Source organism: Scomber japonicus, chromosome 8 (genome assembly GCF_027409825.1).
Source record: "Scomber japonicus isolate fScoJap1 chromosome 8, fScoJap1.pri, whole genome shotgun sequence".
Classification (NCBI taxonomy): Eukaryota; Metazoa; Chordata; class Actinopteri; order Scombriformes; family Scombridae; genus Scomber; species Scomber japonicus.
This window is the reverse complement of record NC_070585.1, coordinates 29,795,583-29,820,196: the sequence shown is the minus strand read 5'-3', so window position 1 is coordinate 29,820,196 and position 24,614 is coordinate 29,795,583. Positions and strand designations below refer to the sequence as shown.

The 24,614-nt window shown below is 40.2% G+C and overlaps 1 protein-coding gene across 1 annotated transcript in view; it reads right to left on the bottom strand.

The window, feature by feature from the left end:
• fat2 (FAT atypical cadherin 2) overlaps nucleotides 1-24,614 on the bottom strand; it is a 117,046-nt gene that overhangs the window by 84,093 nt on the left and 8,339 nt on the right. The window contains exons 3-6 of the mRNA XM_053324155.1: nucleotides 15,732-15,790; nucleotides 14,547-14,858; nucleotides 12,368-12,575; nucleotides 511-650 (exon numbers count right to left, since the gene is read on the bottom strand). Coding sequence (XP_053180130.1) covers nucleotides 511-650; nucleotides 12,368-12,575; nucleotides 14,547-14,858; nucleotides 15,732-15,790 — 719 coding nt within the window. The remainder of the gene's footprint in view (nucleotides 1-510; nucleotides 651-12,367; nucleotides 12,576-14,546; nucleotides 14,859-15,731; nucleotides 15,791-24,614) is intronic.

Here is a 24,614-nt window from a genome sequence, read left to right as displayed (position 1 = left end):
CACATGAAAGGATTTCCTGATACCTAAAGGAAAAATGTGCAACCAAAGGGGATTTCTCAGTCACCACTCAAACCACAGTTCATGGCTCAGTGTAGCATAAATGATACATGTCTCATCAAATATTAGTTTTGTATATGAACTCCAACGGCCCAGAGGACAGGGTTTGAAACTAGGCTGAATGAACAAAACTGGGAAATGAAAATCTTCTCTGCACATATCAGAAGGGGGAAAAAAAGTGTTTTTGTATATTTTATATTTGACCATTTCTACAATTAGAATTTTTAAATTCACCATTCAGTTCTTTTTAAAATGGATTTACATGTCATTCACACACTTATCATACAGTTTTCATTGTCAGTGATGTTTTGGACTCTTGCTCTCTCACTTCCTTTGTTTCCTATGTCCGTCTTTATACATAAATCTCTTTATTTTGACACATATCTAGCTTGTGTTCATCTCATTTTGTGTATTTTTCAGACTGGAAAAAGCAGTACAGATCATATTTCTCACCTGTGTGGTGGCATTATGGTGGCCGTCAGTGACCCGCACCGTCAGGTTGTAGTTGGAGCGTCGAGCTGCATCGAGCCGACGGGCGATGGTGATAGTTCCTGAATTCTTCTGGATGTCAAAGTCCTTTTCCTCATCGCCACCTGAGAGATCGAGAGACCGAGGAGGGGGGAAAAAAGATAGGATTTTTAATGTCAGGTGTTGATGGTACAGTATATGGGGGTTATGGATCAGGTTGTGTCCAGCTGTCAGGTGTAATATCTCAGATAATATGTTAGACACGGCTGCTCTGATGTTGACTGGTTGCAAGGATGATGCGTCTTGGCATCGTCCTCCAGCATCTGAAATATTGTACAGATTCTCCCATGAGAGGAGCGATAATTAATGATCCACTCCACCTTTGAAAGGCCAAAATTTCCCTTAGCACCACTCACAGTTTGAAGAAAAGGGATTTAAAATGATTTCTATAAGTGCATGCTCTATATTTACACAGCAAATTAAGTACTCTTCTCTTGTATAGTAAACACACTCACAACAATTCAGTCCTTTGTAACAAGGTAATTGTATAGTCTAGGCAAGAATATATATCATCTCACTCTAGCTTGAATGTATTTATTGCTTTTGTGTATGTGTGTGTTTGTAAAAGTGTTTTCAATAAAGTCACTGTGTTAAAGTTACTGAACTAGAATAGAGCGCTAGAGAAACAATCCAGGGGAAAAATACAGAGAAAAATACATTTTCTTCCCTTCATATGAATCCATCCATCACAGCAAGACATTTTGATGGTCTACTATTTTACAGACATATCCTGTGAGCTGAGAAACCAACTGAGACATCCAAATCCTCCAAAACAGCAGGAACACTGGCCGTCTGATCACATGTTAAAACACTTGTCTGTCTGCTTTTCTTTCTATCTCTGACTTACAATTAACCTTGCTTGTTCCTCTTTCCTGTCCTGCTGCCACAACAGTCGTGACAAATTGTGTGGTGTTGCTTATCGCCAGGCTGTAAAACAAACAATCACCAGCTTCCTACTTTACTTAGTCATGTCTGTCTTGCTCATCTTGTTATCTGTGTATTTTCTTTTGTGTAGACTATTGCAGCGCCTGTTGAAAACATGTTGAGTCAGAACAGGCTGATTGAAAGATTAATAAAGTTGATGTGAGGTGTGAATGGGTTTACACACCAATAATAAGAAAGAAACTAACATTTTATTAAACACAGATGATATAAATAAAATGCACTCTAATTGTGAATAAATCTTTTCTTATTTTAGGTAAAATAGGGCTGCATTTAAAAAAAAAAGTCCATCCTAAAATAAAGAGGATCCATCATATTGGGCTCTATTTTCTGTGCTTTCAGTTCACATTTGAGTGGGTTTGTTTCTTCTGAAAATCTGCTTTGTCTGTAGTGGCACTTCACAATTGTCACGGTCTCAGAGCAGATATGACAAACTGGTTTTGAACTGCCACTGGAAAAATTTGCATGTAACTACAGTCATTGTATATTGGGCTCTGAAATCTTCTAACATGCTGGTGACCTACACTCAACAATGTACATGAACGCCTCCTGTTTAGTCACACACTGCTGCTGCTGATCTGCTAAACATGCTGCTGACGCTACACTTTCTGTCTAGACACGGGCTCAGAGTGTCATTTCTTGATTCAAACCCCTGTTTTCACTGTCTACTTTTCTCTCTTTAGAGCACTTTTCTCTGACACATGTCCCCTGCACAGAGCGGAGCTGCTCACTGACCACTTTGTGCATTAATATTAAATGTATCGTGTGTCCAAACAAATTCGTCACTGCACTCCCTTGGGTCCCCAGAAATGCATCCATCAAGCATGCAATTGATCAGATGAACAGTTCAAGAGATACATGAAGGACATACATACGAACAAAGTCTTATGTGTAGATTTTATTTTTATGATGGTTCAAGTCAGAAATCAACATCGGATTGGACTCAGTGGATTGTCACTGGTTTAACTGGGGACTCTTTTGAATATCTGTTTTTTCCTAAACAAGTTTCTGAATAAATGTGTGGAAAATAAGTCATGTAATTTAAAAATCAAGTTTCTTTTCATTTCTAAACTTTTTTCAAAATGCTTTTCTTGTCATTTTGAGGAGCATAGTTATGTTGCCATCTAAGCAGTCGTTTTTCTCTAGTAATTGGTCTGAAACATACTGTATGTACTGTCAGTGGATGTAATCCAGACTTAAGGGTTCCCTGTGGAGTTTGTGACCACCAATGGAGCTGAAGAGCAATTCCTTGATGAGTATTGAGACCCCCTGATCGTCCAGAGGTCTATTTCTGTCAGTTACGCCTTGATGACTGAGCTGAAAGACTGCAGACTAATCAGCCTGACAGCTCTGTTTAACTGATTTAGATCCCCAAATCTGTGTATTGACTACCACTGAGCCACACATCAGCACCCAGCGAGCCTTTATGAATGTGACGCAGCATCGCGCAACAGCAGCTGTCATCTCAGTACAGAGGGAGGAAGCTGTACCCTAAAAGCAATTTTTCACTTTAGTGATCATCTCGAGGAATAAATGATATCCCTGCCAAGGTTGGAGGCATAAGCAGGGAGCCTGGGGCCAGCCATGCACAAAATATATTTTACTCATGCGACTACGAGGAGAAAAAACGTGTACCTCAAATGTCATGTTATACAGGAAGAAAAATAATGCAGGAATTTCACTGATGTTTTTATCTGTACAACCACACATCCTTCCACACATCTAGACTTTTATCTGTGTCAGGGCCACGGTGTTCACAGGGAGCTCATCCGTCATTTAACAGGCCATTGATTTTCCACCAGAAATTGTTCATATGTTTCTTCAATATGTTAACATAAGAGGACAAAAGAGTCAGAGAAGATGGGCTGAAGCGAGGAGTTAAAAAATTAAACCTGAACACAAATATATGCACATCTTAAGTAATGCAGTGATATTTAATAGCAAGAGTGAATGCTAAATGCTCATGGATGGATATTTTTTAATGATAAAGAATCAATTGACTCTGTGTGGTGAGGTTTAGCTCAAATGTTTGGTTTTGTCTTGTTATCGTCAGCAAAAAAAAAAAAGCTCTGATAAACCTGTCCTGGCTCCAAACGGACAAGATGGTGCCGACAATAAACTGGCTTCATTTTGGCACTGATGCAAACCAGTGGCTGACGTTTCACCTCCATTTTTATATGCAGTCTATGTTTTAACTACTGAATATTCTTGTGTGTGCTTTCTGTAGGACAAACTATGTAATGGAGAAATGCAATGTTTTATTATTTACCTCCTGTGCTTCTGTGCCGCTTCTGTTACTTACTGGCTAACATGAAGGCAGATACTGGTATATCTGCAATACTGGAAGCTAATATTGAGTAATATTGACCTGAGTCATTTATATCATGCTCTGAAACTCTGCAGAGGTTCAGCTCAAAGTTTTGGTTTTGTCTCGTTATTTTTAGAAAGAAAAAAAAAGCTCTGATGAATCCATCCTGGCTCCAAATGGACAAGATGGTGCCGACCATAAACTGGCTTCAATCTGGCACCGATGCAAACTAGTGGCTGACGCGTCACCTCGCTTTGTCCATCTTTATATACAGTCTATGTTTTTAGCAGGATATTTGAGAGTTGAAAAATATTCTTGTCAGTGCTCTCTGGATATTTCTTATTTACCTCACGTTTTTTGGATTTCTCTGATGCATTTTCTTGATACTTACCAGCTAACATGCACGCAGAAACTGATATACCTGCAATACTGGAAGTTAATATTGGACAATATTGACCCGAGTCATATCAGGCTCAGGTTTGTGAGACTTTGAGGATATATATGTAGCATTCTGGTGAGAAACACTGAAAGTACAAAAACAAAATGTAGCTTGTTCATGATGAAAACTCCATATTCCTCTAAATCTTGAAATGAAAATTGGTCTCTGAGCTGTAGTCTAGCTTTGAAATGCTGCTCTGCTCCTGTTGCTGCCAATAAAATTAAAACTACCAGGTGTTCAGAGGTGGATGTGCTTTAAATTATGCATCATTGTACTTGTAGGTCTGTTCTATCCTTTATGTATCTGATTATTTATCGACTGTTTGTGCTTGTTTTTCCTCTCCTTTGTTATAAATCACCTGACTTTGACACCTCCTGCGTTTTAAATCTGCAGTAACACTGACTCACTCCGTCCATCTGTCTCTCCCTTGTCTGTCCCTAAATTCCTCTATCCTTCTATTCATTTTCTTTCCCTCCCTCCTTTCTCTTTTTTCTCTCTTCTGTTTTTTTGTTGGCTTTTTTTGCTCTTTATTCTGCACCCCTTGCTTCATGTCTTTCTTCTGTCTCTCAGCAGGTTGTGTGTGTGCATGTGTGAAAAAGGTAAACCTCATGCCTGCTCTGCCAGATGGTGTTTATTAAGATATCCACCTTGCAAAGGGCTGAACAAACACACACACACGCACACGCACACACACACACACACACACACACACACACACACACACACACACACACACACACACACACACACATACACACACACACACACACACACCAGTATGTGTCTATTATGTGATGGCTCAGGTTCCACCACTTTAATTTAAATCATCTTTGCATGAAAAGAAAAAGCATGAATACATGTTTCTCATCATCTATCTTACATTATTGTTTCTCTCCTCTATTCTTACATATGGACACAAACACAGCATCCTCTCTGTTTGTTCCCAATCGATAACTAATTGAGTCATTCTGAGGTCTATTCCTGTCCGTTACGCCTTAATGACTGACCTGAAAGACTGCAGCCTAATCAGCCACATTGACAAGTCTGTTTAAACTGATTTAGATACCCCAAATCTGTGGATGGACTTCCTCTGAGCCACACATCAGCACACAGGAAGTCTGTCTGAATGTGACGCAGCATCGCACATCAACCAGCTGTTGTCTCAGTACAGAAAGACAGATAGGAAGCTGGTCATCTCCAGAAAGTAAGTCACGCTACTGTTAAGGAAGAAAAAAAAGTCTACCTCAAATGTCATGTTACACAAGAAGGGGGAAAAAAGGATCCACTAATGCAGGAACTTAGCTGCCATTTTTATCTATCCATCTATCCATCCATCTAGATGTTTATCTGGGTCAGGGTCAAGGTGGCTCTGACCCAGATAACCATCTAACCGAGGCCATCCTTGACTTTCCACAAAGAAAGCACTTACATGTAGCTCAATATGTTCACATAAGTGGTAGCAAAGGATTAATACTTAACTGGTTACTGTTCAGTGATCAATAAGACTCTGTGTAATGTGAAAGGGGTCGAGAGAATAAATCCTGACACTCTGATCTTTCCTGCAAGCACCAGAATCAAAGCCAATATGTCCACTAAAGAACAGCCTGTCTCCCTCAATCTAAATGTTTTGTTCAAATCACTGCCATTCAAATTGTTGAGACCCTGAGAACAATCTTTCTATTTTACTTAGAGCATCCCTCATCTTTTTGTGATTTAGGGTAGACTTTCTCTTTTTTTTCTTCTTCAAGAGCCTGAGTTAGTTAAAAAAAAACCCTTGCCTGTAAAGCCAAATAAGACACACATAGTACTGATAAATGGCTATAAATTAAATTTCGTTCATTTAAAGTTGCATAACATTTTGCTTGGTCCACCATTGATGGCTATTTGGATGAAATGATTGATTGAATTCCTGAAGTTGACACTTTGTTTTTGCTTTCTCTCCTGATCCTCTAAGGTTGAAACTCACACAGTGCAACTGGATATCAGAGAAATGCTCTTAGGATGGCAGCAGACATTCCCTCAAGGGAAAGTTGAAATGACCATGAAACAGATGTCATCTTCCTCGTCCTCCAGGTACCTGATGAGTCTCAACAACTTCGCCAAGGAGAGACGGGACTGGACAAGTTTCATGACCCTGTGTTACAGAGAGTCGGGTCGTCTATCCCACTGAGAAGACATTTTTTGCTGATTTCATCTCCAGGCGTATTCTTTCAGTCAATCTCCACAGGAGGCGACAACAGGTGAGGGTCAGAAATGAAGATCGTCTGAATCTTTTCTTTGACGATTAGCTTTCTTCTTCCCTGCTGTGTTTAGACAGTCACAAACACTTCTGCAAACACCCAATGTAGTGTCTGTTCCTTCAACTGCAAACACCCATAAAAATGTAATTTCAAGTATTCCTCTGTGTCAAAGATAGGCCAAACATCTACTAAACAGCATTCCCTTCCACTTCTCATCTTCACTTTTGTCAGAGTGACAGTTGGACTTCGGACCAAACGATCTAACATATCATCACCAGTACGATCAGGTAAAGTCAACAATACACACATTTTCAAATTTGTCATATGACTGGATGTTATGACAGCAAGGTAGGGTGAGAACAGTCATGGGAGAGATGTATGAAATTAAATATCTCAATCTAGAAAGAAGATTGAAAAAAGGGAGGTTTCCAAAACTCATCTAGAAGAGCCGAGTTAATTAAATGTGAGGGTTTTGTGCAGATTAAACAGACATGATCTGTGTGAAGTGATCTTTACAGGTGCTGGTAGGATAAAGCTAGACTTGCCAATTCTTCAAGGTCTGCAGCTTTATGCTAAGCTAAGGTAACAAGCTACTGGCGGCATCTGTAATTCACCAGACAAATATAAAAGTGGTATTCCTCTATTCTATGATTGCCGAAAATGTCAAAATATTCCTTCATAATTTCAATCCAATCCTTTAATTGAGGTGAAAGACTTTTTGTCATGCAGGCAGATCTCTATCACAAACTATCAACAACCCCTGCTGGATTCAGACCCGGAGTAGCCTGAACTCCTTCACTCAGAGCAGATGTTCAACGCTCTCCTGCAGGACATGAATCTCGTCCTCCAGCAGAGAGTCACGGCCTCGGACCTGCGGGTCCTGTACCTCATCCCGACTCTATCACACCCAGCTCGGCCTCGCTCCAGCACACAGATCACAGATCACAGTCCAATGAAGCTGGAGGGGGATACGGCATCCATCCACCCCTCGCCTGAACTTTGATATCCTGTAGCTTGTTATGGGTTTCCATAGCGTGTCGGGTTTTTTTTAGCAGACTCACAGAAGGAGTTTGAGTTATTTTGACAGCGAGGGAAGTCTTCATTTGTCTCTCTAAAGAGTTATCTCGCGGGCAGAGAGTGTCGATAGGCATCTGGGTTCTGCTGTCAGAGAGGAGGACGGTAAAGGGGGGCAATAGATACCTGATCATATCTGCATGGGAGTGGAGTCCTGTGACAGAACAACATTCCCTCATCTCCCAATGCGGAGATGTGGGTCGGTGATACACCAACGCGGAGCAGACAGGGATGAAATATAGAAGAAATATGGGGGCTGGTCTTCAGTCTCTTCATGCAGTCACAGAGACAAGAAAGTAAATTAAAACTTAGATTGGAGGGCCATGTTTCTCATAATTAAAAACATAATTAAAGGATAGAAGAGAGAGGAGAAGAGAAGAGAGGAAAAAAGAGAAACAGAAGTTCCTCTGATGGCTGACGGACCATCAGTGGTAATTACTGAGTTGTGTCTGCAGACCACACAGAGAGTACACCTCCAGAAAATGATCCAGCATAACAAAAAACACTTCAGCTTATGATTGATTGAACACAGAGCTGCCAAAGCTTCTGTGACTGCAGCATAAATAACAACGCTGAGGTGGAGAGTGACAATGAACATTTACTGAGTACAATTTTATGATCAAAATTATTCTCTAATATTAATTATAAGGCTGTAGCTGCTAGTTTTTTTCATATATTAACATCAGAAAATCTAATGAAATGATTTATAATCCTGATTTCATTTAATAATCTGACACTGCATTACAACATCATGATGTAATAATAGCTTGTTACACATTAATTCATTAATATGTTAAATACTGACTATAAATCCTAAATGTAAGTAGATCATTCTTCAACAGGAGTGATCAGGTTTTAGTTTTGATACTTGGGTAGTCTTAGAGGTAAATGCACTTTTTGAATGAATGACTTTTACGTGTGAGTATTATGTAAATGTTAGCTAAAATAGCTAACGTTTTTCTAGTAAAGTAAATCTGTATTTAGTGTGATAATGAATTGCAGCTGATAGTTAACTCCATCAGTCAAACAGCTTTGGAAACGTACTCCTCCCTCCACACATAATCCCAACGTTGGACGATGTTGGAAGGGGACGGCAACGATTTCTGTAACTTTCCAAAAAAAACAACAACAATTCGACATTCACAGATATTCACTCTGGTACTTTTCATATAAACTACGAATGCCTTCCGAGGTGAGACAGTCTGAGAGTGTGCATCGTTATCTTCATATTTAACTTATCTCATCTTTCTCTGCTCTCTATGACAGACAGCTTTTTCGCTATTTGCCTTTGATAATATCCGTTTGGAACGACTACAAACACTTTTGATATCACGTCGTACCAAAACAGTCCTTTTCTAAATCATCCCAAAGTCTCACCAGGACGACCAGGACGACCAGGACGACCAGGACTCCGTCGCTTCCTGACATAATGTAACAAAGAAATGTCACCAGATGTAACATCCGGCGTCAGCAGCTATGAGGCAACTCAACGTCCCCTCAGGGGTGCACAGAGTGTCTGCTGTGCTCCGCTGCGCTCTGGCACGGGCCGAGCTTGGCACAGCAAACTGAACAGGAGGATCCTGGGTCTTTCTCTGCACATGCTGCCCCTCCTGGCAGGAAACGGCCTGGCAAAAAAAAGCATGATGTGTTTTCCTACGAGGTTTAAAGGGTGGAAGAGGAGACACTGACACCTCCGGAAACAGACGGCTAATTCCCACTTCGACAAAAACTGTAAAAACGCATTTTTATTATACATACAGTTCTTTGCAAGAGTCCTTTTTTTTTTTTACATGAAGAGCCAAAATGGAGGGCATCGGGGGAAAAGGAGAAAGGAGAGGTTGGCTAGAAGTCTATCCTGTGGTGATCTGGCAGGTGATGAAAGGAGGAACGCTGCTGATTTATCCTCACAGAGAGAAAATGTCCTGCCGATACCGCTGACACCAAGACCTTTTTTTCCTCTTGTCCTCCTTTTTTTCTCCCCTCTCTCTATTCATCCATCACTCTGAGGACACTCTGAGAACTATTATGTGTTTGTATTCATGTCAGTCTTATCTATTCATATATTTACAGTATCTATCCATTTATCTATCTGCAAATGTTGCAACGAGAAACCAGCAACGCCTTTAAGCAAATATCAAGGAATGAATTATAACAGACTTATATTAAATAAACAGTTTATAGTTTACATTATTTTTACAGCCTGTAAAAATCATCAGGAAACATAATTAAATGTCCATGGTTTCATCTTTTTGTGTTCATGTGCAGGTCTGTGCATGTACACTGACTATATGAGTGGGGATACGTGACAACATGCAAAGTGAACAGGGTCAGTTACAGCCAGCAGTCAAACTAACTCCTGCTAAGCTTTACATTGCTCCTTTTAAAAAGGCAGGTCCTGGTTTTCTTTAAAAAAACACAAAGGGACTTTTGTGTAGATTAAATGTTTAACTCAGTTGCCTTTCAAACAGAACATAAACATTCTTCATATACCTTCAGGGGCTTTCTGCACCAATTTCCTGCTGCTGTTATTCTCAACGTTTCTGCTTTTCATCCTTTATTAGATACCTGACAGTCGCCCGGAGAGTAACAAGGAGCTTCTACAACAGGCCACCAACCAAGAAGACCTATTGTATCTCTTGTTTTTTATCTTTTTTCTTTTCTGTATGACAATAATCTTCAACACTTGAAATCGCTGGCAGTAACTTGAATCACTACCTTTGCAACAGCCTATGTTTACCTTAAACTACGGAGGAGGCAAACAGCAGGTTTACAGTACAGATGAGACTCTTCTTTGGCTTTTATTAGCTAACACACTGCAGCCTGTATTGCACATTTACTGCCAGACTGATAACTTATAGCTAACATTTTCCTCTCTTTCGCTCGTATTCACCTTCACTTTTCTGCCGTTTACTCTCTTGCTCAACTAGCTACACAACACACACACACACACACACACACACACACACACACAACACACCTTGCTGTTTTTTCAATGGAGTTACACTATCAAGACCTTTTAAGGCAACAACATAGAGGTTTACTCACATTTTGGAGCAGCACTGAGGCTCCTAAAAGTTATAGATTTCCAAATTAATGGATATCTGGCAGCAGCTCTCATCAGGCCAATACACTATTATATGATTAATAATATTTCTTCTCATTCCACAAAACTTTATAAATCCAAATATAATCAATTTTAACACATTATGAATTATATATGGTATATATAAAGGATGAGTTACTGGACTAACAAGTTACTTAGTGGTCCTTTAAGTGACAACTCTGTGGCCATTTGTCGTTTTCTCTCTTGCTCAACTCGCTCTTTTAATGGAGTTATGCTACCAAGCCTTTTTTCTGGGCAATGGTATAGAGGTTTATTCACATTTAGGAGCAGCACTGAGGCTCCCAAAGGTTATGAATTTCCAAATTAATGGATATCTTGTGTTATTTTTGTCATTAAAAAATATTTTTTTGGCCTGGCAGTAACCTCTCATTTAGCTTATACACTTATAAGGGAAACACTGATGCTTCAATTATTGTTCATATTACTACAACAATACAACTATTTTACAATATTGTTTCTCATCCCACAAAACAATGATATATATGATTATTAAAGAATGCATTACTCTATTTTTTTTTTTGGATTACCAAGTTACTTAACGGTCTTTTAAATGACAACTCTGTAGCCATTTCTCAACAGGAACAAGAAACAAAGAAAAGTATTGTAAGAGAAGAAGAGCACTTGTAATATAACAGTGACCTCATGTGATATTTCCAGCAGCGTAAAGTGAAGTACGATGCCTGAAAAATGTTCCAGCAATGTAAAAAAGCCAACACTTAGGTCTTTCTGTCAGTCCTTGGGGATCAAAGAGCTTTCAGGGAGGAATCCACTCAAGAAGATGGACAGAGACAAACTTCAACAACCCCCAGAGCAAAAATATATATATGTATATGTACTACGCAGCTACAAAACAGGGGTTGAGTTTCTTTAAAGAATGCTTTTTTTTTTTAGCCTGGAAACACTCAAGTTGCAGGGGTGAACTCTCTTAGAGTTCAGGAAACGCTTTCTTGGAAAGTGACTGAAATAGACAAGGCAAATTTAGGAAGAGTAGAGAGGATATAACTCACAAAATAACTCCTGGAAACACTGAACTTCACAGATTGATGATATGTAATGGTAGACTGTCACACTCATATTGTTTGTCTCTGCATTGCTCTCTAATATAATTCACTGTTGCAGGACTTTGCTGACCTTTAGAAAGTAGTCTCCTGCTTATATGGAGGCTTATAAGATGGATGACGGTCGTAACCTGTTTTTTTGTGTTCTCTGGTGTGCTCTACAAGTCAGCACTTTGGTGTAAGTGGCAATATGCTGAATGTCAGAGATTATTTCCTCAAACGTTGTCCCTATTTTTGCCTCGGCTGCAGGAGTGTCTGATCTCTGAGAAGTGACTATACAATGATCACTGCGGTCTGATTTCTACTTGTTTTTCCAACTTTCTCCTCATATTGGTTGTATTGTGAAGAGTTTTTTTTTTGTTTTTTTTAAATCATCCGTCGTTTGTCTTGTTTTAGGAGATCATTACCCTCATTTGTGAGATGCTTGTTTTTCATCACTGCTTGAAGTTTATTCTGTTATTTCTCACCGCACCTGAACAGCAAACAGCTTCCAATCAATACTCAGCTCAATAATAGAGTTTCAACGGTGTGTGTGTGTGTGTGTGTGTGTGTGTGTGTGCACGTGTGTGTGCACGTGTGTGTCTTCTTTCCACTCACCCACGATATCGAACCACCTCTGTCGATTCGTCTCCGTCATGATGATGCCCACCATGTGAGTGACAGGCTCCGTTTCCATCACGGCGAAGGTGAAGTGGGGCTCGTCGAACGTGATTGGCTCCGCGGAGCGAGGCGGTCGGGCGATCCACTCGATGTCGAGTCTCGCTGTGGACGAGCGTGACGGGCTGCCCTGATCTGTAGCTTTAATCTGGAAATTAACATAGAAATAAAGTTCATATTTTACTGTGAGCAATACTGTGAGACAATCCGAGGCCTTTATTATGACTACGTAAAACATCTATGGATATAAGTCAAGAATATAAGCTACATTGACGTTAGCGGCAACATTAGCCATTCTGAGTCACTTCCCTTTAACTGAGACATGAACAGTTACACTTTATGTGCACCTGCCTTGGTTTATGGGACTGCCGTGACTCAGCTAACTACTTTGCTCTCTCACAGTGAATTTAACAGTCACATTTAACAAGCAGGGCTGACTGATAAAAGACTCTACATCGCTCATCTGTTTCTGCTGATTGGGCCACTAACACTAGCTTACACTAGCTAACCAGCTGTGTGCAGATATATCAGGCTAAGTCAAACAGCAGAGGAAGAATTAGTGTGTAGATCAAGTCTTTAAATACAGTTTATACATTTTTGGTGAGTTGTTTGGCCCACTAAATATGCATATAATATAATAAAGCAATTCAACAGGTATTTTCTTCCATTTCCATGTAGTTTATTTTGGCTCAATCCCACACACACGCTGTCCTGATGCCAGAAATGCTCACCAGCGTTTTGGAACGGATTCATGCAAAATAATACAAATCCACAGCTGGAAATAGTCCTCAACAAATCCACTTATTACAGTCATTTAGAAAGGTGGAGTGCAGGATGTTTGTCCCCCACTTTCTGACAGTGAGAGTAAACGGGGGCCGCTGGGCTGTGACTGTTTGATGCTCTCACGCACACTCTGAATGTTTCAATGGTCCGCCAGTCTAAAAACATCTTTTCCTGATGCTCCACTGGACTAGCAGGATTTGTCCAGGTATTCAGAAACATCACTGGCAGTCTGACAGTCTGTAAGAGCCTTACTGTGAGACTTAACCTTCCTGTCGTCCTCCCGGGTCAAATTGACCCTGTCTGTTTTGACTGTTCCTTCTTTCCTCCCTTCCTTCCTTCTTCCCTCCCTCCTTCCTTCCTTCCTTCCTTCTTTCCATCTTTCCTTCCTTACTTCCTTCTTCCCTCCCTCCTTCTTTTCTTCTCTCTTTCCTTCCTTCCTTCATTCCTTCCTTCCTCCCTCTCTCCTTCTTTCCTTCCTTCCCACCCTTCCTCCTTCCTTCCTTCTTCCTTCCTCCCTCCTTTCCTTCTTCCTTCCTTTCCTTCCTCCCACCTTTCCTTCCTTCTTCCTCCCTTGACTTAAGGACAACGAGAGGGTTAAACAATCTGTATAATGTGAAATACAGAGGTTTATCTGGTGGTGATAAGGCTTAATCAGCATTGTGTGAACTCATTTGAGGGTTTAAATGTAACAATCATTCATTAATATGTAAAAGTTCTGCACTGCAGGTTTAAGTGAGCAATAAACTACAGTAGCCAGCTGTTTTAAGAGATTACGGAGCCTCTTTTCATGAATGACACTGAGTCACAGTAAGAGTAGTGGAGTGTGAAAGTGTTGAAGGATGAACAAACACTTTCACACATCGTTAGCTTTGGTCTTTTCATTGGATTTGTTGTCAATAGGAAAACTAGAGAAGAAACTGTGAAGATGCTTAACGTGAAGAGAGAAAAATATTCTTAATGATCGTTCGGTGTGTCGGCGGTCGAACGACAAAAAGAACGTTTCTTGATGTTATTCTGCAGCTGATTAACCTGCCTTTCACAAAACAGAGTGATGACAAGCACTGAGAGCTTTCACTGGTGTTAGAGCAGGTGTTGGTGAAGTGCTATTCAGGGTATTATGCACGGGTAATTTAGCCTCTTTAACAAAGCTGGTGGGCTCGTTCAAGGCTTTAAAGTCTCCACACCTTCTACAGAGAAAGCAAACGAAGCACGGCTCTTCAAAAACTCATTATTACAAATTTCTGCTCTCCTGTCAGCAGAAAAAACAAGACGTCAGTATGTGTGAAAATATTAACTGACAACTCTAATTGTAGTTTAACAGCTCTGAGAGACTCACTGTGATTATACTGTAGTTCCCTCGCCAGAAATCACCGAGCGATGTCACCACGCCGGTCACCGAATCGATCTCAAATCTCTCATCGTGGTTTTCCTGCAACTTGTAGGTCACCACGGCGTTCGAGCCCTCGTCGTCGTCACGGGCGACCATCCTGCAGACTTCCTGTTTGCCCGCTTGGTGGCGCTGTTCAGGCAACCGGACGTGGAAAAGTTTGTCGGTGAACTTTGGGCGGTTGTCGTTGTCGTCCAGGACTTTGATAACGACGGTGGCGGTGGAGCGGAGAGGCGGAGATCCGTTATCAGAGACGATGACCTAAGAACGAAGATAAGAGTGTTAATAATGATAAAAGTTATGTCATTAGTAGAATTACATGAAACTTAATTAGGAAAGTATCAACCTCAAGTCTTGAATATTGCAATTTTTAACACTTTCCTTTAACTTTCCTCTTTAATTCCAACTTAAGTCATTAGCTCTTTAATGCATCACAGAAAAGACACAGTGGTTAATTAATATGCAACTCCCTTAATGACTGAATTAAAAACTAATTTTGCTGTTTTATGTTTATTCTCACACAGCTGGTTTGCTGATATATCAACTATCATTATCAGGGAGATAATGATAGTGCTTTCTTCTTTGGTTTTGGATAGTTTTAATAGTCAAACTCCATATTTTTGCCTTGGTGGCCTCATAAAGCTGTCAGTATAGTGTATCATAACCTTTTAATTTACCACAAAATGTAGCTCCAAATGTTGGCTCCAAATATGATTTATGGATTTTATTCCAGTCAGTACATTTTTAGTATTTATAAAAAGGACTGGATCAAATACTAAAATCGTTTTCCAAGTACTCCCAGTGGTTTTTAAGATAGATTTTATAGTTTGATTTTCTGAGGTTTTGAGGCATCCTTTGCACTATAGAGACTCTCCACAATACAGTGACACCTTTTTTGATCTTTAACAATGTGTTTAAAGGCAGATTTGTCCTTTAAATACATGGAGTTTTATCTCTAGACCATGAAAATCAGTGTGAAGAGTTTTTCTTTCACAGCTAGCAGAACTTCTATTATGGATTTGTTGATACTCTGAAACTCTGGCGCATTACAGAACAGCACGGATTAGTCTTTTTCCTGTTGTTTTAGAATTCGATCGGAAGGGGGAAATTAAAAATACTGTATAAGAGTCTCACCTCGATGCTGTGCTCTGGTTTATCCTCCCGATCCAAGGCTGAAAGAGTGCTGATAACACCTGCACACACAAAAGAATCAATGGCGTTAGTGTGTCCGAGTCTCAGTTCTGGGAAGTGAGAGTGCTAATTACACCTAAACAAACATGCACTGACACATGTGTTACTGCTACTGTTATTCTAGGTGTGTGCATGTGTGTGCATGTGTGTGTGTGTGTGTGTGTGTGTGTGTATTAACCGAAGCCTTAACAGAGCCATTCACACCTAAGCAAACACAATTTGGTGTATGGATGTTGTTTCTGCTGTTGTTATTGCTGCTGCTGCTGCTGCTGATGGTATAAAGTGTGTTTGTTTGTAGATCCTCTTGTGTATGTACAGTATGAGAATGTATAACACTGTTTTCATGAATCAGAAGAAAGTATATTTGTTTTTTAGAGCAAAAAATCTCAACTTTGCAATTTTATACAAGTAAGAATGAACCAAGGAAAAGGACAAAAAGTCTTGTCCAAATATATTATATAAGGTTTAGTATCTAGCTATTGGTTTTATTTACTCTTACACTTTTTATTGCCTGTTTGTTGCTTTATTACTTTCATGCTTACATTGAGCTGCTGGAAACCTGAATCTCCCATTGGATCAATAAAGTGACTCTATCTATCTATCTATCTATCTATCTATCTATCTATCTATCTATCTATCTATCTATTTACAATGATAGTGAATTAATGTAAATAATAGAGGGACATTTATTGAAGTAAAAAAACTGGTTGAAAGCCAGTATGTGGTTCCCTTCTGTTTAAAGGTTCCTCGGTTCTCATTTATTTGAATGGAGCGGGGGTGTTGACGCAGCGGGGTGGGGGTGGGGGGGGGGGGTGGTGTACTACAGATGGCTCAGTGAGAAAACGCAATGAACATCCAAGAAACAGTTGAACTGGGCTCAAATTTCTCTACAACAACGTCATCCGGCATGGCTCTACTTTAGCCAATCCTAGTCGATTACTTTATAATGTGAACACCGTGTTTGACTGTTTATGTCACGATCCACGAGCCATAAATAATAAAAATGTTGCTGCTATGAGTTGTAAAATTGTATCTTTGAATATTACAAACCACCACGCTTTGTTTTAGCTTCTGATGAGTATTTAATGCCTTAATCTGTAGCTCCAACGAGACTTCTTGGATCATATTTCATTGTCTCAGTGGTACCTCAAACAATATGCCCCCCACTGCAGGGTTAGTGTTACTCTATGATACCCTTAAAGAAATCTCCAGATATTTCGCAGTCCAAAAAAAGGCTACAAAAACAAATAAAAACCTAAACTTAACCAATGACAATCTGTTGCTTTCACTCTTTCACAACCTTTGTGTCGTCCTCCCGGGTCAAATTGACCCCGTCTGTTTTGACTGTTCCTTCCTTCCTTCCTTCCTTCTGTCCTCCTTTGCTGCCTTCTGCCTTCCTTCCTTCTGTCTGTCCTTCCTTCCTTCCTTCCTTCCTTCCTTCCTTCTTTCCTGCCTTCTGTCCTTCCTTCCTTCCTTCCTTCTGTCTTTCTTTCCTTCCCTCCTTCCTTCCTTCCTTCCTCCCTTCCTTCCCTCCTTCCTTCCTTCCTTCCTCCCTTCCTTCCTTCCTTATTTCCTTCCTCCCTTCCTTCTTTCCTCCCTTCCTTCCTTCTTTCTCCATTCCTTCCTTCTTTCCTCCCTTCCTCCCTTGACTCGAGGACAACAGGAGGGTTAACTAGGCTAAACAGCCTGTCAAGAAGCTATCTCTCAGTTAGCCTCTGCAGATTTTCAACAGCTTAAATCAATCATTCATCCAGGCCGATGAGAACCAACGCTGCCAGACACTGAAAGAATACAGACAGATGCTGAAAGTCATCCAATCAGCTGCAGAAGGCAGACTGTCGAGTTGATGAATCAGCATTTACGTCTCTGTTTTTCTAACAGTGAGTTTGCTTCCGATACATGATATTAAACTATGTGGCTCGACAGGTTATTCAGACACATCTGGCAGCTGTGCAGATGTTTGCTGTGGGTGTCTGTCTGCAGCTGCTGGGAAACCTGGACTAGTCATCTCATCACAGCTCATCTTCCATGTGTAACCTGCCCATGAAAGTCAGCAAAGCTAACCCCCCCCCCCCCCCAAAACTGAGCTAAAGCAGAACTTTCTCCTATCATGTTTGATCATAGCAGCAGCATGTTGAAGGAGTTTTTAATCTTAAAGCAATCACAACTTTGTATAATGTCTGGTGTATATTGCATGACTCACACTCATTAAGCTCTTGGTTGATTGGGGAATTTTGACTTGATGAGAATACTTATGGTTTGTTTATGGCTACGAGTCTTCAATCATTATCAGGTAATGATCACAACTGATGCATCACAATAATATTCACAAATATATTCTAATAAAACAAACTGAAATATTTAAATAAAACAACAGTACAAGTATCTCTTCAAATCAACACACACTCAATAAATCATTGTTGCAATTAAATCAACTTAAGCGAAGCAATCTCCCTTTCAAGGACAATTAATCTGTTTTGTACACTGCCGACACTTCAACTGTAAAACTCCCACTCTGCTGCATTTTATTTAATTTTTTCTGTGGTCTTTTTTTTCTTTTCTTGAGAATTTCCCAGTAGGGTTGATGAGACCTTTATCTTATCTAATCTAAATAAATTAAGTCAAGTGTCTTAAGGCAGCTATTAGCTCTAATAGGGACAGCAAAGGCACAGGGGAGGGCTGCTAATGCTGAGAGATATATGTGTGTGTGTGTGTGTGTGTGTGTGTGTGTGTGTGTGTGTGTGTGTGTGTGTGTGTGTTTCCTGTGTAGCAGCTCCTTGCCATCAGTGTATGTGAATAGTGTATAAGAAGTGAGGAAAAACCATGTTTGTCATTTATGTGAACAGAATACGGATCCTGCTCCTAATAAGGATTTTATGTAAATCTGACTTGTTGCTATAGTAACCATACGATCACAGTAGGGTCAATAAAGTGACTGTAGAGTAGATAGTATCAGATAAACCTTTTAATGCTCACACGGATGACCATAAGTATCACAATCAGTCCATTAACTGATTTGTTAATCAATGGAAAATTAATTGAATGATCGATTAATCATTTAAATCATTTATCAAAAATAAAAAGCAGCTCAAATGTGAAGATTTCCTGCTGCTGATATAAAAATTAATTGGAAATGTTGATATTTTTTTCATCACCTTGGGACATTAGAACATATATATTCATATAATTCAACTATTTTCATCCTATAGACAAATTGATTAAGTAATACATGTAGAAAACAATTGAATCAAACGTTAAATTCAAAATGTTATTTAAAATAAAAGTCCGAGTAGATCATCTGCATCACCTGGTAGAGCTCAGGTTGAATGTGTTGATGCGCTGACGTTCTACTTTTATGTGTGAACATGTTTAAGTAGTTTATGTGGTTTTTTTTAATGTGTATATAATTTATTTAAAGACCAGAATATACATGAAAACTAGGAGTTTCTACACAATGTTTGGACAAGTCTAAAGTCAAAGCTGTTCATCACCGCACTCGACACACAAAAGGAGTGAAATTATGAATCATACAAATCAGGATTACAGACGTCAGATGTTGTTAGATAATCTGACAAGGACTCCTTTTGAAGCATCGAGGTCGTTAACGCCGGTGTATACTTGAATACCACATTACATCAAATCAAATAGGCGGGAGTCAATTATAGGCCAGGCCTCAGATAATGGCCGGGGGCGTTCTTGACATGAACAGGGGTAGGATAAACTCCTGAAGCTTGTTATATAACGTGCATGTCAGTGAAACATAAATAGTAACTATAGTTCAATGAGTACATGTGTGGCCCTTTAGCGGACTGTCATAAAGAGGGGAGGAGGAGGGAGGATGGAGGAGGAGGGAGGATCATTAAAATACAGGGATCATTTTATTTATTTATCTGTTTTTTATTTCTATGTTTTACTACTTGGTCTATCTTTTTTTTATTCTATTTTTATTTCTTGATTGTTTTCCTCTTTACAACCTACAATCTAATTTCACTTCATCCTTTCAATTCCCCACCTCACATTTCTGTTTTTTTATTGACTTTATTTTAAGCAATCTTTTATTATCTTATCTTTTATTTTAGTTTTTTTAGGTTTTTTTTTCTACCTCTGATGTTTCCTTATTGCAGATTTGTGAGAGTCATGATAGCGTTTCCCTCAGTTCCTGTTTTTATTGAGTCATCAGTGAGTGTGTGTGTGGGGAGGGGGGATGGGAGGGGGGATGGGAGGGGGAAGGGGGGTTTAATTATAATGCAGTCACAAACCGACTCAGATCTGAAAACAAGGAGGCTTTGTACTAAAATACGAGCAAAATAAACAGATCAAACTGAGAGAATTACAAATAAAGGCCTCTCTCTAATAAAAGCCTGCTTCCAATAAAAATCCCCCTGCAGTTGAGATAAATAAAAAGTCACTATTAGAGGAAATACGGTAGCTTTAGAACCCCCCCCCCCCCCCTCTCCCCCTACACCTTTCCAATGTGGGATCGGGGGGACTGTGAATTACAATTTGTGCAACTTCCCAAACTGATAATGTGACATTCAGGCTGCAATTGTCAAGTTTTCTCTTTTTATTTTTTCTATTTCAGTCTGTGCATGACTAATCTGTGGTTTTTCACATTTCTGTTGTTCTGTTGTATCGAGTGCAACACTGCATTTCCAAACAGGAGAGACTGTCAGGAAAACGTTGGCCCTTATCCTCGTGTATTAACGATTATCACGCCTCTCTGTGACAGTCAGCTTTTCATTCCTCCTTCGCGTGTGGCCGCTCAAAATAAATACTCTATAAACACATTTGGTTTCCAGGAGGACAGACAAAACATCCTGCAAAATACCTTTGTTCAAGCATGCATAGGTGTGATAATGAGGAGAAGTCCAAGTCTCCGAGTACAATATGAATAGTTTACACTGGTTTTTCTCATTGCTTGCTTACACAGAACACCTCTGAATCTGCAGGGGAGGAGAAAATCACACAGACATGTTCTTTCCTTCCTTCCTTCTGTCCTTCCTTCCTTCCTTCCTTCCTTCTGTCCTCCTTTCCTTCCTCCCTTCCTTCTGTCCTTCCTTCCTTCCCTCCTTCTTTCCTTTATTCCTTCCTTCTGTCCTTTCCTTTCCTTCCTTCCTCCCTTCCTTCTGTCCTTCTTTCCTTTCCTTCCTTCCTTCCTTCTGTCCTTCTTTCCTTCCCCTTCCTTCCTCCCTCCCTCCTATCTTCCTTCCTCCCTTCCCTCCTTCCTTCCTTCCCTCCTTCCTTCCTTCCTCCCTTCCCTCCTTCCTTCCTTCCCTCCTTCCTCCCTCCATCCCAACTTTCCTTCCTTCTTCCTCCCTTCTTCCACCCTTCCATCCTTCCTTCCTTCCTCCCTTCCTTCCTTCCTTGACTCGAGGACAACAGGAAGGTTATGTGAACCTATTACTGCTTTTTTTTTCATCTCAGCAGGAAATGCAGCTTCCTGTAATTTATAGCAAGATTAGTATTCTCCATCACCTCTTAGTGCTTTTTTCTTTATCTCTTATACCAGAAACTACTTTTTTTAATCTTGCAATTCCCTTATTATAATAACTAACTTCTAACAGTAACAGCTCAGGGTCACATCCCCCCGACACCCCCCACCCCCTTCTCAGGAGAGCAAAGGTGCTACATTGTGATGTGCCGCTCTGATGAATCACTGCAAAGCAAACGTACTCTGATGCAACTCCACGTTTTCCCCGCTGCACAATAAGTCGAGTAATCATTTCTCCTGACGTTAGAGGCTCATTTAAGGTGCAGTGAGGCTCCCTCACTATAAAACACTGCGGGTAAATGATGTCTTTAATCACATAAGCTCAGTTTTTTTTAATTAAAGTGTAATTTAACTCCTGTTTGCTGTAAATGAACCTCCTTTTTTGTGGATTTTACTGTTGTGGTTGCTTTCTTTTATATGATTTTGGGGAGCAGTATCGATGAAATTAGTGACAGTTGTGTGTGAGTGATTGTTGTTGATGTGTTTATTACTGTATGTACAGAACTGTTTCATTTGACAACAGTGAATAAAGTAAATTGCTTTCAGAGAAAATAACCCTCTTCTTTCTTGCTCTCAATTTGGCTTTTTTGACTTTATGAACAATACTGGTGTTTTTTTAATGTGTATGTGTATAATATGTGTACAGTGGAAGGGAGGAAGGAAGGAAAGAAGGACAGAAGGAAGGAAGGAAGGAAGGAAGGAAGGAAGGAAGAGTAAAAACAGACGGGGTCAATTTGACCCAGGAGGAAGACACAAAGGTTAATACCTCTTATATGTTAACGTTACCTTAAGTATCCTTTTTTCTGATTAAAAAAGAAAGAAATAAAGAAGACATTACCTACTGTGGAAAAACCTGAGGGTCATTCACAAACACTTCAACTGTGTGTTGAAGATATTTCAAGAATCTCAAGAGATGTTTTTCAGACATTTAGCCACACTTACATTACACAGTGGACACAGCTATGTTTCTACTTCACTGTGTGTTGTGTTCACTGTCAAACATTACTGCTGGATAATCACATAAGAGGAGCTTTTACACTGAATACTTCTATATGAAACACTTCAGTTAGAGGCTTGGTCATAATTGAAAACCTCTAGAATGACAACATGCATTGTATCTTTCATGTGCACTGGGGTTGAATCAGGTTTTGTGGGGGGTTTAGGTGAAAAAACCCCCCCCCAAAAAAACAGAGAGACGTGAGATCCAGTGGCAGAGCTGTTCCCTGCAGACAGAGCAGGGGTCATAAATGATGTCTGAGACCCCCGTTGAGGGTCGTTTGGTCCTTTTACAACAGTGCAAACAAGCCCTGCTGAGAGGACATCATTAGGACAGGTGGGGCACATTAGAAAGTGTGTTTTTGTCATTAGTGCAGACATGGGAACCAGGGGTAAAGCCTCGTCTCTCTCAATCACTGCCTATCTGTCACTGAGCCGTGTTGGACTGCTGTCAAAACCACGTGAAGACAAACAGCGTAGTCTGGCGTGTCAGGGCCCGGGTTTGTTTGTTTCCTCGTACCTCTCTGGAGCCGCTGCCAGTCGGCCATTCTTCTTCCAATCTTATGGTTTTGTATTCTTAATATTGACTTTATTTAATTTGGCAAAGCCTTGTGAATATCACATTATCACTTGGTATCATTTGAAATATTTGTAACATGTCAGAAATATCAATGAGAAAGGGGGAGGAGACGACTCATGACTCAACACGAGTCCAGATGCACCTGGGCCGGTTTGGAAAGGTAATTTATTTTGTGTACTGAAGTAGTAGTACTTTAACTTAGAAAACAGAGTTATTTCTTCAATGATAAATGTATGCAAATCAAGACGTGCATATGAATAAGCTCCTGAAAAGAGAAGCAAACAACTCAATTCGTCACTAATTGCAAAAGAAAACTGAGCAAAAACAAATCCACCAAACTGCCCCCCCCCCTCCCCTTTGGTCTATAAGAACTAACATTATCTTAGCTCCATCTGACTTCCTGGCAATGATATCTGATCACTGGTGAAACTCTGACTGGACATTATCTCCTCAGATCTGTGTGAAATTTAGAAGCTGTGAAATTGAAACCTGTGTGAAAAGACGCAAACAAGAGTGACACACATGAGCTCTACGTAGCTTAAAAGTTTGAGTTGACAATGTTTCAAAAGAAGCGAAAAATGTTGTCAGTTCTCCGTAAACATAATCGACTTCATCGATGCACAGATAGACGCAAAACTGACAGAGATCCTGGAGGAAATGGAATGAAACATCCAGGAAGGATAAAGCGTGAGGTTTTCTATGCTTTGCTTATTGTCAAGAATCCCATGAAAAGATCTAAATCGACAATGTTTTACACTCAATATCTCCTGACTTCCCTGTGTGTGTGTGGCCCTAAGCTCCAGACCTACTAGCTCCTACTGAAGAGTACAGTGTCATTTTAACCTTCCTGTCGTCCTCCCGGGTCAAATTGACCCCGTCTCTTTTGACTGTTCCTTCCTTCCTTCCTTACTTCCTTCTCTCCTAAATTCCTTCCTCTTTTCGTCCTTACTCCTTTCCTTCCTTCCTTCCTTCCTTCCTTCCTCCTTCCCTCCCTCACTCCTTACTCCTTCCTTCCGCCCTTCCTTCCCTCCTTCTTTCCTAAATTCCTTCCTCTTTTCGTCCTTACTCCTTTCCTTCCTTACTCATTTCCTTCCATCCTTCCCTCCCTTTTTACTCCTTCCTTTCATCCTTCCTTCCTTCTCTCCTAAATTCCTTCCTCTTTTTGTCCTTACTCCCTTCCTTCCTTCCTTCCTTCCTTCCTTCCTTCCTTCCCCCTTTCCTTCCTTCCTCTTTTCCTCCTTCCTCATGTCCTCCCTCCTGTCCGTCCTTGACCTGAGGACAACAGGAGGGTTAAAAAAGGCTAAGTTAGTCCTTTAAAGAGCTGATCTCTGTAAGTCAAGGAAGTCCAAACTATTCCATAAAGGACCATAATGTGGCTGCTGGTTTTTTTTAAATCCAACCAAACAGGAGCACAACAGGCTCGGCTCATTTAATCAACTGATCTCAATCTTTAGATAGTTAATTGGTCGAATCGTGCGCTGCAAAAACCTGCAGGTACACGGCCCTTTATGGAATAGTTTTGACATGTTTGCTGTAGGTCTTGGCAACTCTAAATGGAGTATATTGTGAAATCTGTAAAGGACTTGTCCCCACATTTGTTGTTCTTGTGAGTATTTCTTGCAGCGGGTCAGTGTGTGTGTGGGAGTGATTGAAAATGAACTACAGTGAATGCAATAAAGGAATATGTCACCCAGTAATTTATATGTTTTTAATAGTTTTCTTTTTGGACAATGAAAGCACAGAGGAGTAAGATAAAGGT